Here is a 14938-nt window from a genome sequence, read left to right on the forward strand (position 1 = left end):
GAGTTCAAAAGCCAAAAGCCGGGTCTTAATTAGAGGGGCCGGCTAGAATTGTCCTGAGAACCGCTGGTGGTGTTGTTGCAACGAAAGAACGTATTGTTTGCCTCTCTATCTATGCTCTGCTTCCGTCTTTGTAAACCATAGTAGGCCAAGTGCACCTAAATTTTACAAAAACAACTTAGGTCTCCATCCGAGGGCTCTTCCCCCCCCCCATCTCTCTGACAAATCAGGCAGCACCCAAATGGTATGTAAATAAAGTTCCATGCATAGTTTTAGCCTTTGACAATCAGAGTCCAGTGTGAAGATTAAAAGTTTGTCCCTGCAAATAAGGAGCGACTGTTCATTTTTTTTAAAAAAAATTTTTTTTTAACTGCTCACTTACCTTAGCCCTTGACGGTCTGTAATTGTAAATGGTGGCTTTTAATTCTATTTGCTCTCCTCGGACAACAGAGTATGGAATATGGACGTTAACAAAGACCTCTTTAACGACTTCCACTTCCAGGGTGTCAGCCACACAAATACCTACGGGTGCCAGATGAAAGAAGAGGCAATAAATAATCTTCTTTTGGCTCCCAAGCCAAAAGGAAGGAAATCTTAATCTAAACACAGGTAGTTCTCCGTTTACAACCAGCCACTTGGTGACTGTTCAAAATTAGGAGGCACATATAGCAAGTTTCCAGAGTTTTGCCCCCTCCTGGGGGTTACACAGCCACAGTTTGAGGGCTTGCCAATTAGCCGGCATTTACGACTGTTGGTAGCATCCCGTGTCAAAAATGGCCCAAAACTACCATCTGCTTCCGATGTTCAATAATATTTTTTCCAGGTGAAGAATGGGTTCGTTTAACAATTGATGTGTTCAGTTTACAACCACCACAACAAAAAAAAAAAGGTCATAACGTCGGATCAGTCGCACGGTGTTCATTTGACCATCGCCACAAAAAAAAAGGTCGTATCATTGGATCAGTCACACAGGGATCCGCTTTGCGACTCTCGTGACTTATCAGTGTGATGGGCAGGCTCCATGATGGCTATAAATTGAGGACTGCCTGTAAGACCTGGATTGTTATGATAGGAAGGAAAGTTGGGGTGGTAAAAAAACTAACCTGGCTAGGAGTGATTGCATAATGTGATCCTTGCTCTCTTTAAAAAATGGTATAAATCCCTTATTTTGCATACCTTTATCCGAAATGCTGACACCTTGTATTTCCCAGGTAGTTAGAGAATCAGGCAGGGTGACTTGTAGAATCTTGGACCTGCATTTGGTATAAAAACCAGAGCTGATTTACTAGTTTTCGCACAGATAGAATCATAGAATCGTAGGGCTGGGGGAAAAACTCAGATGTAAAAAAGATGTTGAGACTCCAGAAAGAGTGCAGAGAAGAGCAACAAAAAGGATCAGGGGACTGGAGGCTGAAACATATAAGGAACAGTTGCTGGAATTGGGTCTGTCTAGTTTAATGAAGAGAAGGACGAGGGGGGACATGATAGCAGCCTTCCAGTATCTCAGGGGTTGCCCCAAAGAAGAGGGAGTCAAGCTATTCTCCAAAACACCAGAAGGCAGGACAAGAAGCAACAGATGGAAATTAATCAAGGAGAGAAGCAACCTAGAACTAAGGAGAAACTTCCTGACAGTGAGAACAATTAACCAGTGGAACCACCTGCCTCCAGAAGTGGTGAATGCTCCAACACTGGAAGTTTTTAAGAAGAGACTGGACAGCCATTTGTCCGAAATGATATAGGGTTTCCTGCCTGAGCAGGGGGTTGGACTAGATGACCTCCAAGGTCCCTTCCAACTTTATTATTATTATTATCTTTATTATTATTATTATTATTATTATTATTATTGAGTCACCTGTAAAGAGCCAATATCATACAATCTCATACCTTTGAACTGGATGGACTTCCCAAAGCCAGCTTTCGGGGAAAAAACTTCGGATTTCTGGAGCCACATCCAATAGAGCATTAAAGGCTGAAAAGGAAAAAAAAGAGGAGGAGGAGGAGGAGGAGGAGGAGGAGGAGGAGGAGGAGGAGGAGGAAAAGAAAGAAACTGCTTAGAGAGGGCAGTAAAGCAGTGTAAAGTGATATATAAGTCCAAGCGCTATAGCTATCGCCTTGTAGATTTGCTAGAAGCGCTTCTAGACTTTGAAAAAAATGACATTTTGATTTTGGGGGTTTTTACCGATTAGGGTAGACTTGATGTTCTTGAAATGGTTTGTTTATATCATTTTGTATCAGTAAAAAGTTGAGGTGTGAAGTTGATGTTCTACCGCACCAAAGGAAGTCCGAGTCAATGCCTTTTGCTTCCTTTTTTACTCCCCTACCTCACTTCTCTACTCCCTTTTCCCTTCCCTGTCTTTTCCGCTATTTACTTTTGTATCTTCATTGTATCCTACATTATCAACTAACGAATCTTTTGAAACAGGCGTTGAACGAAAAGACTTCATTGCGGTTCAGTCCAAGCCGGGAATAAACAAACATGGCGACTGCTTTAGAAAGAAGGTTGCAGTTTATTGGAGAGGAGAGCCAGACAGAAAGACGGCTCTGGAAGAAAAGAGAGAGTGAGCACATGTAGGGAGTGGGTTTTGATACCCTCTGGAGCCTTTTGTTTGGAGTTGTTCCTGTGGCATGAACTTCGACCTGAGTCTGTGTGTGCCTTTTTGGCATCTGTGGATTAATCCTATTATGTCCTGTCTTAGAGTTTGGGTGGGGCGTGTAGATTTTAGGTATCTTTGTCTTCTTAATTTTCTAGCATAAACCTTCCTGAATGGTTTACATCTGCATTTCTACGGAGCTGGTTTCTGCTCGGGGGAGGGGGACTTGGGGCTATTAAGAAAACTGGGCATACTTTTCTGTCTCTTTAAGATCCTTTGAGGAAATATACTTTTCTGCCTCTTTAATATTTCCTTCTGGGGGGGGGGGCTGACTTCCCACACAGGCTATTTGCTTTGTAACTTTGCTAGGGGTATACATACCGTTTCTCCCCAGGAGTAGGTGCTTGTGTGTGTCATTCAGGCGCCTCTTAAAAGCAAATTCGCAGCAAAGCCGGAAGGCGTAGATGCACCTAGGACCACCCTTAATAATACGCTTGATTCTCTGTTGACACGTCTGCGGGAAGGGATAAGGCTCCGCTCCACTCCGACAGCACTTTTGAATTTGCTGATTTTGAAACTGGGCAACTGAAAAGATGGAAAGGGAGGGGGGAGACAAACTGTTGCTTAGAGCCCTTCAGGATGTTTTGGCTGAATTGGATAAGACAGTGGGGAAAAATCTTTCCAAGAAATGACCAGGAAAAGAACAAACAGCTCTGGGTCACAGCTGAGATGAGCAAGTAGCAGAAAGGATATAACGGCCCTATTGCCTTGAAGAAATGATAAAGGCGTGATGCACAAATTATCTTCCCAGGAGTTTGATCAGTACTAAGGCTAGATCTAGCCAAAGCTAGCTATCTTGGCAGCGGAAGGCTTAGAGGAGACAAGGGAAATCAAAACTGCCTTGTTTTTGCAGCCTGAATCAAGGATTGTTTATGGGGAGAGGGGCAGACATTTTCACACACAAACATGGCCACTGCCAAACAGAGCATGTGCAAAACAGGGCAGCCATGTGGCGGATTGAGCAAAATATTTAGCTTTGATAGAAGAGGGTTATTTGAAACTTAGGGTTGAGCTGTGGGGTCCTTGGTCTTTCTGAGTGTGGTGGGTGTCTTGCAGAAGTTTCATTACCAAACCAAGTAACACCATCAGTGTTAGAAGGGAGGGGAGGAGGAGGAGGAGGAGGAGGAGGAGGAAGAAGAAGAAGAAGAAGAAGAAGAAGAAGAAGAAGAAGAAGAAGAAGAAGAAGAAGAAGAAGAAGAAGAAGAAGAAGAAGAAGAAGAAGAAGAAGAAGAAGAAGAAGAGGAAGTGGAAGAGGAGGAGGAGGAGGATGTGGGGTTCTTGGTGCCCTCCGAACTTGCTGGTTTCTTTGCAAACATTTCATTTTCCAAACTAGGTAACATCATCAGTGCTAGAAGGGAGTTGGGTTGAGGAGGAGGAAGAGGAGGAGGAGGAGGACGACAATGACGACAACAACAACAACAACAACTTTGGGGTCCTTGGTACTCTCTGTGCTTGGTAATTTCCTTGCAGATGTTTCATTACCCAACGAGATAACATCACCAGTGCAGTTTGGTAATGAAACATCTGCAAGAGAACCCCCAAGCTCAAAGAGCATCAAAGAGCCCACATATTGGGGCTGACAGCATACCTAGTTTTTCGATGTCCTCTTTGAGGGAGCGGGCACTTCTGATGATGGCCGTGCAAGTTTCATCTGTGGAAGCCAATGGAAGAAAAGAGATCAGTGCCAATAAGAAGCAGCAATGTTTCCCCAGAAGTATACACAGGGTACAACTAGGTGACAGCATCAGTGCTGGAAGAGGAGGAGAAGGAAATAGACGAGGAGAAGGAGATAGACAAGGAAGAGGAGGAGAAGGAGAAGATAGATAAGGAGGACAAGAAGGAGAAGGAGAAGATAGATGATGAGGACGAGAAGGAGAAGGAGAAGGAGAAGAAGAAGCAGAAGCAGACAGAGAAGCAGAAGGAAGTAATTTGGTAATCAGATGCCACCCTTTTGCATTTAGGACTGAAGGTTTATGGACAGTTATATTATGGTTAAAAGGAAACATTTCCGCACCTTTTTCTCTGGGGTCGTCAGCATTGGCATTGGTGAGAAAAGTAAGACCAGCCATGCGGAACACATCCACGTTGTTCTCCCCTCCTCCAGCACCACAGCCCAGGTCACTCTTCTCCAGTTTCAGGAGAGCCTGCGAAGGAGAAGACGGAGAGATTTCATCCCTTCCGTTTTCTCGTGCCCGCGTCGGTCAAAATAATTCGTGACAGAAACGGGAAAGGCGTGCCTGCAGGGGCACAGCACGCTAAAGTGAACAAAAGGAAGCCTGGGTGGTGTTGTCGATCCTTAGGCTTCCCCATCGCAAGATGGACTGTGTGTTCTCGCTTTCTCCCTACGTCGTAAGAGATGGGCCATTATTTCAGCAACGTTGGAAAGAAGACCTATTTTTATATTAATTTATTTGCTATACGGTGTGGTGGGGATGTCTCCAACACAACCCAGGTCAATTGGACGTCTGAACAGGCATCAAGAAAGCCAAAGGTTTTCCTTTCGACCTGACGTAACTTTTTCCATAGGTTTCTGCTTGGATCCCGTCACTCCGTAAATGGCTTTGTCCAGGGCTGAGAGGGCTACTAGAGAGTGAGACTCGGAGGTCATGGAAAGCGACACGCTTTCTCTGGGTCGGTAAACTCTCTCGTTCTTCAGGATGCGGACCTGCAAGGACGAAAACCCCAAATAGGACATGGAAAAAGACGTTCAAGAGGGCTGCGGGAGAGTCCAGAGTTTGACCACAGTTGGTGGAACACAAGTATCCAAAGATGAGGTTCTACTGACCTCGAGGTTGTTGCCGCATTTTTTCTGCACGTTTAGCCAGACTGAATCGGCTACTAATTCTGCGGTTCCTTCCCCCGTAACGATGTAGTAGACCAGAAGACGGGCTGAAGGGACCATTTCTTCAGTGATTTGGAGGTTCAGGCCTTGATAAGACAGGCCTTCGATCTTCTCCTGAGTCCCGTAACTGATTATTTTCCCTCTGGATAAGATCTAAAAAAAAAAAGGGAAAACAATGACATTCGAGAATAGAAGCTCGGATAACCTAATGGGGGGGGGGAAGGATTGTAAGCACAGAAGACAATTAATGTTGATTATTTTGTTGGCCTAAAGAACATCCAATGTGGGGTGGGATTGTGGATTGGGGTCAACCAGCAAGGGAATGGAATTAGCCCGATAGTCCTTGACTTATTGCCACAATGGAGTCCCAAAGTGCTGTGGCTAAGTGAGACATTTAAATGAACTGTGCCCCGTTTTTACAACTGTAAACAATTGCCACCGTTCTGTTGTAAGTCGAGGACATAAGCTAGAACAGGTATGCATTTCAGTTTTTTGTTGTTGTTTTTTCCATTTGTCCCTTTTAGGGAAAGCTAAAAATAGGTTTGCAAAACGTACCAGGTAGCTGTAGTGTAGTATTTTATCGATATAATGGCTTGCTGGGTGTACTTTGATCTGAAAGCTCTCTCCGACATGTAAGACTCTGTGGTCTGATGCCCAGTCAATATAGAGATAGTTTCCGTTGAGAGAAATGTAGGATTTTGCTTCGTAGGTTTCTCTGGCCTGGTTCTCGTCTGATAAAGAAGGATCTGCTGTTGTTATCTAGGCAAAAACCAAAAGACAACAGACCTCAGGGATGCAGAATAACTGAGCTGGAAGGACCTCAGAGGTCTTCTAGTCCAACCCCTTGCTCAAGCAAGAGGCCCTATAGCAGTGAAGGCGACCCTTTGAGAGACCGAGTGCCCAAACTGCAACCCCAAAACCCACTTCTGTATCGCAAAGTGCCAACGGGGCAATTTAATCTGAATACTGAGGTTTTAGTTTAGAAAAAAAACAACTCCTACATTAACATCTTTTGCCTTAAAAGAAAAAAACACACAACGACAAAGCTTTCAGTGATACAAACAACGTTTTACGGAAAGGTAAAAGTTTGCATTTGGCGTGCTTTTGAACAGTTAATGTGATTTTTGCTGTTGTATGCCTGCTGGTAATTTGTCTGACCTTGGCTTATACTTTGCAAGTTTGAGAGCAACACTTAAAAACTTCCAGAGGCATTTGGGGTTGACCCCTTCCGATCAGAATAAGGAAATATTTCACTCACTTTGAACTCCAGCACTTTGGCGTCGGAAGGAATGGTAACTGTAAAGATAGTGGTCCCATCTGTGGAACTGGTTACGCCAGACCCGAACTCGGAGCCTTCTTGAATTAATTTGGTCTCTTCCATTTGGTCGTTCAAGGCGGTAGCCGTGAGGAGCACGGGAACGTTGCCAACTGATATGTCCAGCATATCCCTCACCCGTGCCTGTTTATGCAAAAACTGCCAATTATTATCTCATCTTAATCCACGAATCATAATAACAGAAACCATTTCCTTATTAAGCCCGGCTATCTGACCTCCAGCAAGGTACAAAGGTGTGGGCGGTAAGAAAGACTCACAAGTGTAATAGCTAAAGTTGTTAGGTCAGGTTGGGTCAATTTCCAAATGGACGATCTTCAATTATTTCATGGAATATTTTTATATCCCAAATATAGACCACACGTGTCTCATTGGGTTCTGGTTTCAGAGATCTTTCCTTTCCCAAAAGAGAGAATAACCAAAGGTAAAAAAGCAGAGAGAGCAGGAATGTCTGTGGAGCATCTCAGCCTTCCAGATAAGGGGTCTTCAAACTTGGCCCTTTCATGACTTGTGGACTCCAACTCCCAGAATTCCTCAGTCAGCAGCATGCCTGGCTGAGGAATTCTGGGAGTTGAAGTCCACAAGTCATGAAAGGGCCAAGTTTGAAGACCACTGCTCCAGATCATGGTGCTTTTTCAAGAGGCAACTGGACTTGTTTTTCTTTGAGGGCCTTTCGCTTCTCATCCAAGAAGCTTCTTCCACATCAGGTCTCGCTAACCTTAATAAAATAAGGAAGCCCGGGTTTCATAAAAAGAGGCGTGGCAATCAGATCCAACTTGTAAGGAGACAAGGCGTACTTCACCGTGGTTAGCTCACCGTCCTCGCTGTGGCCATCTGCCAAAAGAAAGGATTTGATGTTTTCAATGAAAGAGGACTTCCTGCATTGAGTTCTTCATCTTCCCGCTTTGATATAGAATTATAGCTGCTCAGAGTCGCCTGAATTGTGAGATGGGTGATAGATAGATAGATAGATAGATAGATAGATAGATAGATAGATAGATAGATAGATAGATAGATAGATAGATAGATAGATAGACAGACAGACAGACAGACAGACATGATAGATAGATAGATAGATAGAGATATAGAGAGATAGAGAGATAGATAATAGATAGACAGACATGATAGATAGATAGATAGATAGATAGATAGATAGATAGATAGATAGATAGATAGATATAGATAGATAGATAGATAGATAGATATAGACAGACAGATAGATAGACAGACAGACAGATGAGAGAGAGAGAGAGAGAGAGAGATGGTGGATGTATGGATATATGGAATAGAGGAAGGAAGGAAGGAAGGAAGGAAGGAAGGAAGGAAGGAAGGAAGGAAGGAAGGAAGGAAGGGGGAGAGAGAAAGAGAGAGACAGACAGACAGACAGACAGATGGAATTACCTCCAGTTTCCAGCACAGAGGCTGCGAGATAGAGGGTGGCCCCATCCACCTCTGAAAGGTCGCTGTACCCCATTTCACGGAGAGCCTCTTTGCTGTTAAAATAAAGCATTGCGACGCCATCCTCCATCTAAAGATTAGTCACAAGGCAAGAAATTAGACCCTAGAGCTAAATTCCCACTTCCAAATGTGGTCTCGTGACTCTTGACATTCAAAGCAGGCATCTCAACCTCAGCCCCTTGCACCAAGATAAACCTAGAACCCTGAATCTAGAACAGAGATGAAGAGCCTTGGGGGGTTTGTTCTCACTCTAGGCTTACGTTAATGAGACGCAACGATTTGGGCAACATGGTCTTTCTGGCTCCTTGAACGATTCCAAAGCGGACATAAACTTCTGCTTCGCTCAGTTTCTTCTTGTAAAAATACCTGGAGGAGAAGAGACCAAGAGCAACACAACCCATCAGTCCATGAGGAAACCCCGTTTGGGTCGTGAGAAACTACGGGTAAATGATGGCTTCTTTGATCTCAGCTAGAGAGGAAGCATCAAGGCCAGGGCAGTGGACAGTTGATTGCAATTAATATTGTTTTTTTGGGGGGGGGACATTTTGGGTTAATGTTGACTCCTGCCAACTGCTTGGACAAGCTCCTGCGGTTTTCTTGGCAAGATTTTAGAAACCGTTTGCCATTACCTCCTTCTTAGGGCTCTGAGAAGGTGACTGGCCCTAAAGGAATAGGAATAGGAGGAATAGGAATAGGAATAGAACTCACCGTCTCCCAATTTCTAGCTTGCTTCCTTAATTACACGCATGATTATGTGGGTATAATTACTACTACTGCTACTACTACTACTACTACTACTACTACTACTATTATTATATTGTCATGTTTATGCAGTGTATATTGGAGGTGGTTATCCTTTGAGAGCTGTATGCAATGAAATCTAATTTTAATGTTTTAATGTACATTTAAAGTGACAATAAAGATATTATTCTATTCTATTTTCTGTCTTCTATCTTCTATCATCTTCTATATTCTATTCTATTCTATTCAATTCCATATTCTATTCTATTACATTCCATATTCCTTTCCATATTCTATTCCCTATTCTATTCTATTCCATATTCTATTCTATTCTATTCTAATTCTATTCTATTCTATTCCATATTCTATTCTATTCATTTTCTGTTCTGTTCTCTCCATTTCATATTCTCTTCTCTTCTCTTGTCTTCTATTCTCTTCTCTTCTATTTTATTCTATTCTATTCTCTCCATCTCAGATTCTATTCTATTCTTCATGATCTTCTAATCCACTCCATCTTCTTTCGAATGTTTGCCTTCTTCAATCTGTGAAACACCATTCTTGGGTTTCAACTAGCATAGATAAACTAAACTAAACAAAATAACTAAAATAAAATAAAAATTAAAGTAAACTAAAAACTAAACTCATAAAATTGATGATCTGGCCTTACCGAGCTTGGATAGTAATCTTGAAGCGTTCAAAATACTGGGAGCTAATAAAGCTGTTTTCTGGAATAATTTCGACAGAAAATCTTGGCATGGCTGAAATGTGAAAGAAACGACAGTTGCTTCCTAACAGTTCGATGACAAATATATTAAAAAAACATTTTCTACAGAAGATATCTGTTTATCTGCTGGGCCCTAAGAAATATGTATGGCGGAAAATGCTTCTCATTAGCTTAAAATGGTGCAAAATTGGCATCTTGCAGGAGGAAATTAGCTTCTATTGCTTCCAAGCAACATCAGCTGAAATTCATATTATTTCCCCTCAAGTGTTTTCTCTAAAACTGCCCCCAACAATCAAATTTCTTCATCACAGCCTCTTTCTCTGCCTGACCCAACTCGCAGGATAGTTATGGGGAAAATAGAAGGCAGAAACATTAGGCATGTCCACCACCTTGTGTTGTATATATGAAAAAAGTGAGATAAAATATCTAATAATGCTAATCACGGCATGAATATGTGTAGCCATGTAATAGCCCAGTAAAATCTTCGTGATTACCATATTCTTTGACTTGAAATTTTGCTACGGCAGAGGTTGTGAATTCTTTATCATATTTGGCTATAATGGTCCAAATACCGAACCTAAAATAATAAAAAAGATAAGTTAAATAATTGTAGATGTTTAAATAGTCTTTTTTTTTTTGCAGTGTATCTCTTACTTCTCTGTTCCAAAAAAAAAAAAAAAAGAGCCAGAATTCAAAATCTTATGCTTTGCTGCCATCTGGTGGCCATTTGAATGCTTTGCAGCCCGGGTTTTAAATAAGGCCTATTTCTTCTGCTCGTTTTTCTTAAATTGGATGCAGGAGTTGACATACCAGCATCCACAGCCGAGTCAGTCGTGAGACTAGGCTGTGGATGCTGGTTATTTTGCCCCTGCATGGAACTAGTTCATCAGGGAAGGTTTACAAAATCAGACTAATATAGGCGTGGATTACAGCCTCGTCGCAAAAACAGGCAGAGCCTGATTAATAATTCTCGACTTACAACAGTTGGTTGTTCAAGTTGTTCAAAATTATAGTGGCACTGAAAAAAAAGTGACTTATGACCATTTTTCACACTTACGACCCTTGCAGCATCACCTGATCAAAATTCCCGGGGTCACGTGATCCACCTTTTGCAAGCAAACAGCTGCAGTGACTCTCTTAGCAACGGTCATGAACTGGGGCAAAATTCACTTAACGGATGTTCGGCTTAGCGACAGAAACCTTGTGGGCTGCAGGAAAACCACCCAGTTCAAAGAGCACCACAAATTTGTTTCACCGCCGTGTTTCTACGTTTCGCTTGCAAACGGATATTTACTTCCTGACATTTAAAATGTGAATAGATTTACTTGGGATACGGAGGAATTTTGAATTCAGGAAACGAGATGATTCCTGTAGCGTCATCTTCTCGTATGATGTCCACTTCTGCCCCACCTGGATCCTTTATTAAGGGAGACAAAAGAGCATTTTGAAAAATAGCACAAGACCTTTGTGGAGTTTTGATTGAGGGAGGATACGCTATTCATTTCTGTTGCGATGTGGAACACCTTTTTTAAAAAAAATTCCATAGGCACCCAAATCCTTAAATGTCATCAAATTATATTTAATAATCTTCAGTCTGCTTCTATCCTTATTCTCAGATTCTCTTTTCTCTATAAATAATGGTCCGTGATCTGAACGGGAGGAACTGATAAGAAGGAGATTTTGTATCCCAAAAGAGCTTTTTCAAAAGTTAACTGGACTTTCCAGTTACTTTCAGAACTGAAGAAGAAAAGTCCAGTTTTTTCTTATTCCCGTCCTTCTTCTCTTTTTTCGTAGTCTTATTTATTCCTTAAGAAAGGTAAAAGTATTGGGTTGGCTTACATGAGAAAAAAAAAATAGATTTAAATATTTAAATGTAATTAATTCTTGAGAAAATCTTAACCAGTAAAAATGTTGAGAACACTGTGGGAAAAACAAATGTAAACAAGAACTGGAAACAGGGCATACGATGAGACAATCAGAATGACTAGATAGAATACTATATTATTGTGATTATTATTTGTATATTAGAAAACTTTTATGCTTAATTATTATCCATGAAAACAATAAGAATTGTATTAACTTAAGGTTGGTAAAAGAGAACATTATGGGGAAAAGAGGAAATCATGTGAAGTTATCGTGTGGATTATAGGTTATAGAATTTAATTGTTAGTGAATGTTTGTTCAATGTAAACCAGACAATGCACTGTCTACTGAATATTAAGGTGATTATGTTAAAAAATTAATAAAACATATTTTTTTAAAAAAAGAAAGAAGGAAAGTCCAGGGGAAAAACCAAGAAAGTGCTTGAAAAAGCATTTTTGGGACAGCCATGTCCTGGATGACTGAGAATCTCCATAGATATTAAGCAGATACTTTTTTTAACCCTATATTGTTCTGTTTGGCTTAGGCTGAAAATGTAAATAAATACACACTGAGATTTAGTAAGGGGTGGACTAACCACAAAAGTTAAGACAGCTGCACGCCGAGCCGGCCTCAGTTCTTCATTCAGCGAATAGACTCGGACTTTCACTGTAAAGACAATTCAGAAAGACATTTAATTTTAATTTAGCTGCAACAGAATAGAATAGAATAGAATAGAATAGAATAGAATAGAATAGAATAACAGAGTTGGAAGGGGCCTTGGAGGTCTTCTAGTCCAACCCCTTGCTCAGGCAGGAAACCCTATACTATTTCAGACAATCCCTTCTTAATCAACTTGTGGGTTTGGTTTTTGTTAAATGAAGATAACCCAGAACTGGGATCTAACCCTTCAAAGCAAGATGAAAGAAAAACAGGTTACCTGATTGATCGGGAGTGTAAATAGGCTTGTCGGTCTGAATGAATAAAAATCCATTATCGTAAGTAAGCAGCATCTTCTTCTGTCTCGTAAAGTGGGGTGAAGCTGCTTCGAGATATATAGATTCCACCCGTTTCTGGGGCTCATCGGTCCTTAAATCCTTTGGCTGCACCTAGATTTGGGGGGGTGGAAAAGCTTTTAAACACAAGCAGGAGCATCTACACCAGCTAAAGAGGATCACGCTTTCCGACGTACCGTTAAAGTTACGGAGCCCTGGAAATGATTGGCTGGAGTCAGCTGGACGGTACCAAAGGCGTATGTCATTTTTTTATCTGGGTAACTTTTCATCGAGATGGTGACTGAGAATTCTTGGGTGTATCCATAGGCTTGAATTACCACTTGCTCAGAGGCTCCAGCGCGGATAAATTTAGGGGCTGAAATGACATAGCTGCAATAGAAAGACATCGCCCTTGCTGTCCATTACGTCTTACAGAAGACATCTCTGCAGCTGAGTTGGAAGGGACCTTGGAGGTCTTCTAGTCTAACCTCCCCAGCTGAAGCAGGAGGTCCTATACCCATTTTGGACAAATAGCTGTCCAGTCTCTCTCTCTCTCTTTTTTTTTTAAAGCCTCCAATGATGGAGCACCCCCAATTTTGGGAGGGAAGCCCTTTGTTCCACTGTTAACTGTTCTCGGTGTCAGGGTATCCCTAGTTGTGCTACCATTCCTAATAAAAGCAGGTTTTATTACCCAGCACCTAGTTTTCTTTCAAAGAAGTTGATCCTAGCGTTCAAACATTCCGGAAATCACAATGCAATCAGTCACCTAAAGCTTTGCACTTGACTTTCAGATTAATTATAAGTTCATCCGACAAGTATAACTGGATCATATTTATACAGGAATCTATGGGGATAGCCTCAAAACCATTCATTGGTGTCATTTTATACTAAAGTGGAGTGGAACAACTTGCCTCCAGAAGTTGGGAATGCTCCAACACTGGAAGTTTTTAAGAAGAGATTGGACAGTCATTTGGCTGAAATGGTCTAGGGCCTCCTGCTTGAGCAGGGGGTTGGACTTGATGACCTCCAAGGTCTCTTCCAGCTCTATGCTATGCTATGCTATGCTATGCTATGCTATGCTATGCTATGCTCACAATTTCAGCCTTGCATTTCTGAACAGCTTCTAAAATAGAACAAGCTCGCTCTATAATATACAGTATTAGTCTGATGTGGGCTAACTTAGGGAGGAAACTTCGCCATTTGTTAGCCTTGCAAAATAGACACAGGGGGGAAATGAAGCTTTTCTCAACATCTTGTTGAACTAAGAAACGGTTGCAAGAGGTTTCAAAATCCAGAAACCAGAGGCTGTAACTCAGCTCCATGTTCGCGTAATAGCACGATGGATGGAAATTAGATTTTTATCACGTTGGCATGGAATCTACTCTAAATATGCGAGTTAATTCTCAGGTGAAGTCCTGTTTTCTTAACCCTCCCGAACAATTAACCTGGGTTTAATTCCGACATGCCTTTGCAGCTAAACCAGCAATTACTTACGTTTGGTCCTGAGCCAGACCTGATCCGTACAGCATCAAAAATAAGAAAATGCCTAGATGAATCATGTCTGCATAAGCTCGGGCGACCCAAGCTTTGAATGTCCTTGTCCAATTCCCCTGGATGAAATTGGTGAGCAAATTGATCTAGAAGTTAATCATTCATCAAATCACCAAAGAGGATATTTAGTTCCTTATAGAAAAAAAAAATCCCTTTTCAATTCAGAGAAATGAAAAGAAAACTGATTACATTATTAGTTGCTTAGTTGTAAACTGCAGAATCATACTGAGATGGGCGGTGTCTAAATTTTTTTTTTTTAAAAAAAAATACAAATATAAAATAGATAGTTCTGCTGCTAAGGCAAGTCAGCACTTGAATTGGTAACTCAAACTCAAAAAGATTTAGGGAATCAGGCAACATCTTCTTGATTGGAAAGATCGGCACTGATTTCTTGAAATGTGCTTTTTATTTTTTGCCTCTGTTTGTCAGATACTAACTAAAGCATTAAAAAAAAAAAACATGTCTCAATCATCTGGGTCACGATTGTCCCAAAAATGCTTTTTCCAAAAAGCAACTGGACTGTCTTGGTTTTCTTTCTTTCTTTCTCTCTCTCTCTCTCTCCCTCTCTCTTTTTCTTTTTCTTTCTCAAGAATTGAAGAAGCTTCTGGGATAGGAAGCGAAATGTGTTCAAAGAAAAAAAACACAATCCAAGATAGTCCAGTTGACTTTTGAAAAAGCACCTTTGGGAGAGGAAAGGATAGGAATTACATTTCTCCCCACCTTTTTGGTTGAACTGGTAAAGCCACTGCCTCTTTGAATGAAGGGTTGTTGTTTTTTTTAAACCAT

The 14938-nt window shown here is 41.3% G+C and overlaps 1 protein-coding gene across 1 annotated transcript in view; it reads right to left on the reverse strand.

Annotated features, from left to right (window-relative positions):
* Positions 1-14652, reverse strand: part of C5 (complement C5) — a 30829-nt gene extending 16177 nt beyond the window's left edge. The window contains exons 1-20 of the mRNA XM_039327107.1: positions 14096-14652; positions 12799-12991; positions 12547-12715; positions 12205-12275; positions 11072-11163; positions 10241-10323; positions 9690-9780; positions 8542-8647; positions 8225-8351; positions 7542-7657; positions 6749-6949; positions 6046-6249; positions 5434-5643; positions 5164-5313; positions 4663-4792; positions 4237-4299; positions 2970-3173; positions 1882-1966; positions 1174-1250; positions 380-519 (exon numbers count right to left, since the gene is read on the reverse strand). Coding sequence (XP_039183041.1) covers positions 380-519; positions 1174-1250; positions 1882-1966; positions 2970-3173; positions 4237-4299; positions 4663-4792; positions 5164-5313; positions 5434-5643; positions 6046-6249; positions 6749-6949; positions 7542-7657; positions 8225-8351; positions 8542-8647; positions 9690-9780; positions 10241-10323; positions 11072-11163; positions 12205-12275; positions 12547-12715; positions 12799-12991; positions 14096-14160 — 2577 coding nt within the window. The 5' untranslated portion in view covers positions 14161-14652. The remainder of the gene's footprint in view (positions 1-379; positions 520-1173; positions 1251-1881; positions 1967-2969; positions 3174-4236; positions 4300-4662; positions 4793-5163; positions 5314-5433; positions 5644-6045; positions 6250-6748; positions 6950-7541; positions 7658-8224; positions 8352-8541; positions 8648-9689; positions 9781-10240; positions 10324-11071; positions 11164-12204; positions 12276-12546; positions 12716-12798; positions 12992-14095) is intronic.
* Between the last annotated feature and the right edge of the window lie 286 nt (positions 14653-14938).

The sequence above is a fragment of the Crotalus tigris genome, unplaced genomic scaffold (assembly GCF_016545835.1).
Source record: "Crotalus tigris isolate CLP2741 ecotype Arizona unplaced genomic scaffold, ASM1654583v1 scf7180000024350.909852, whole genome shotgun sequence".
NCBI classification, from domain to species: Eukaryota; Metazoa; Chordata; class Lepidosauria; order Squamata; family Viperidae; genus Crotalus; species Crotalus tigris.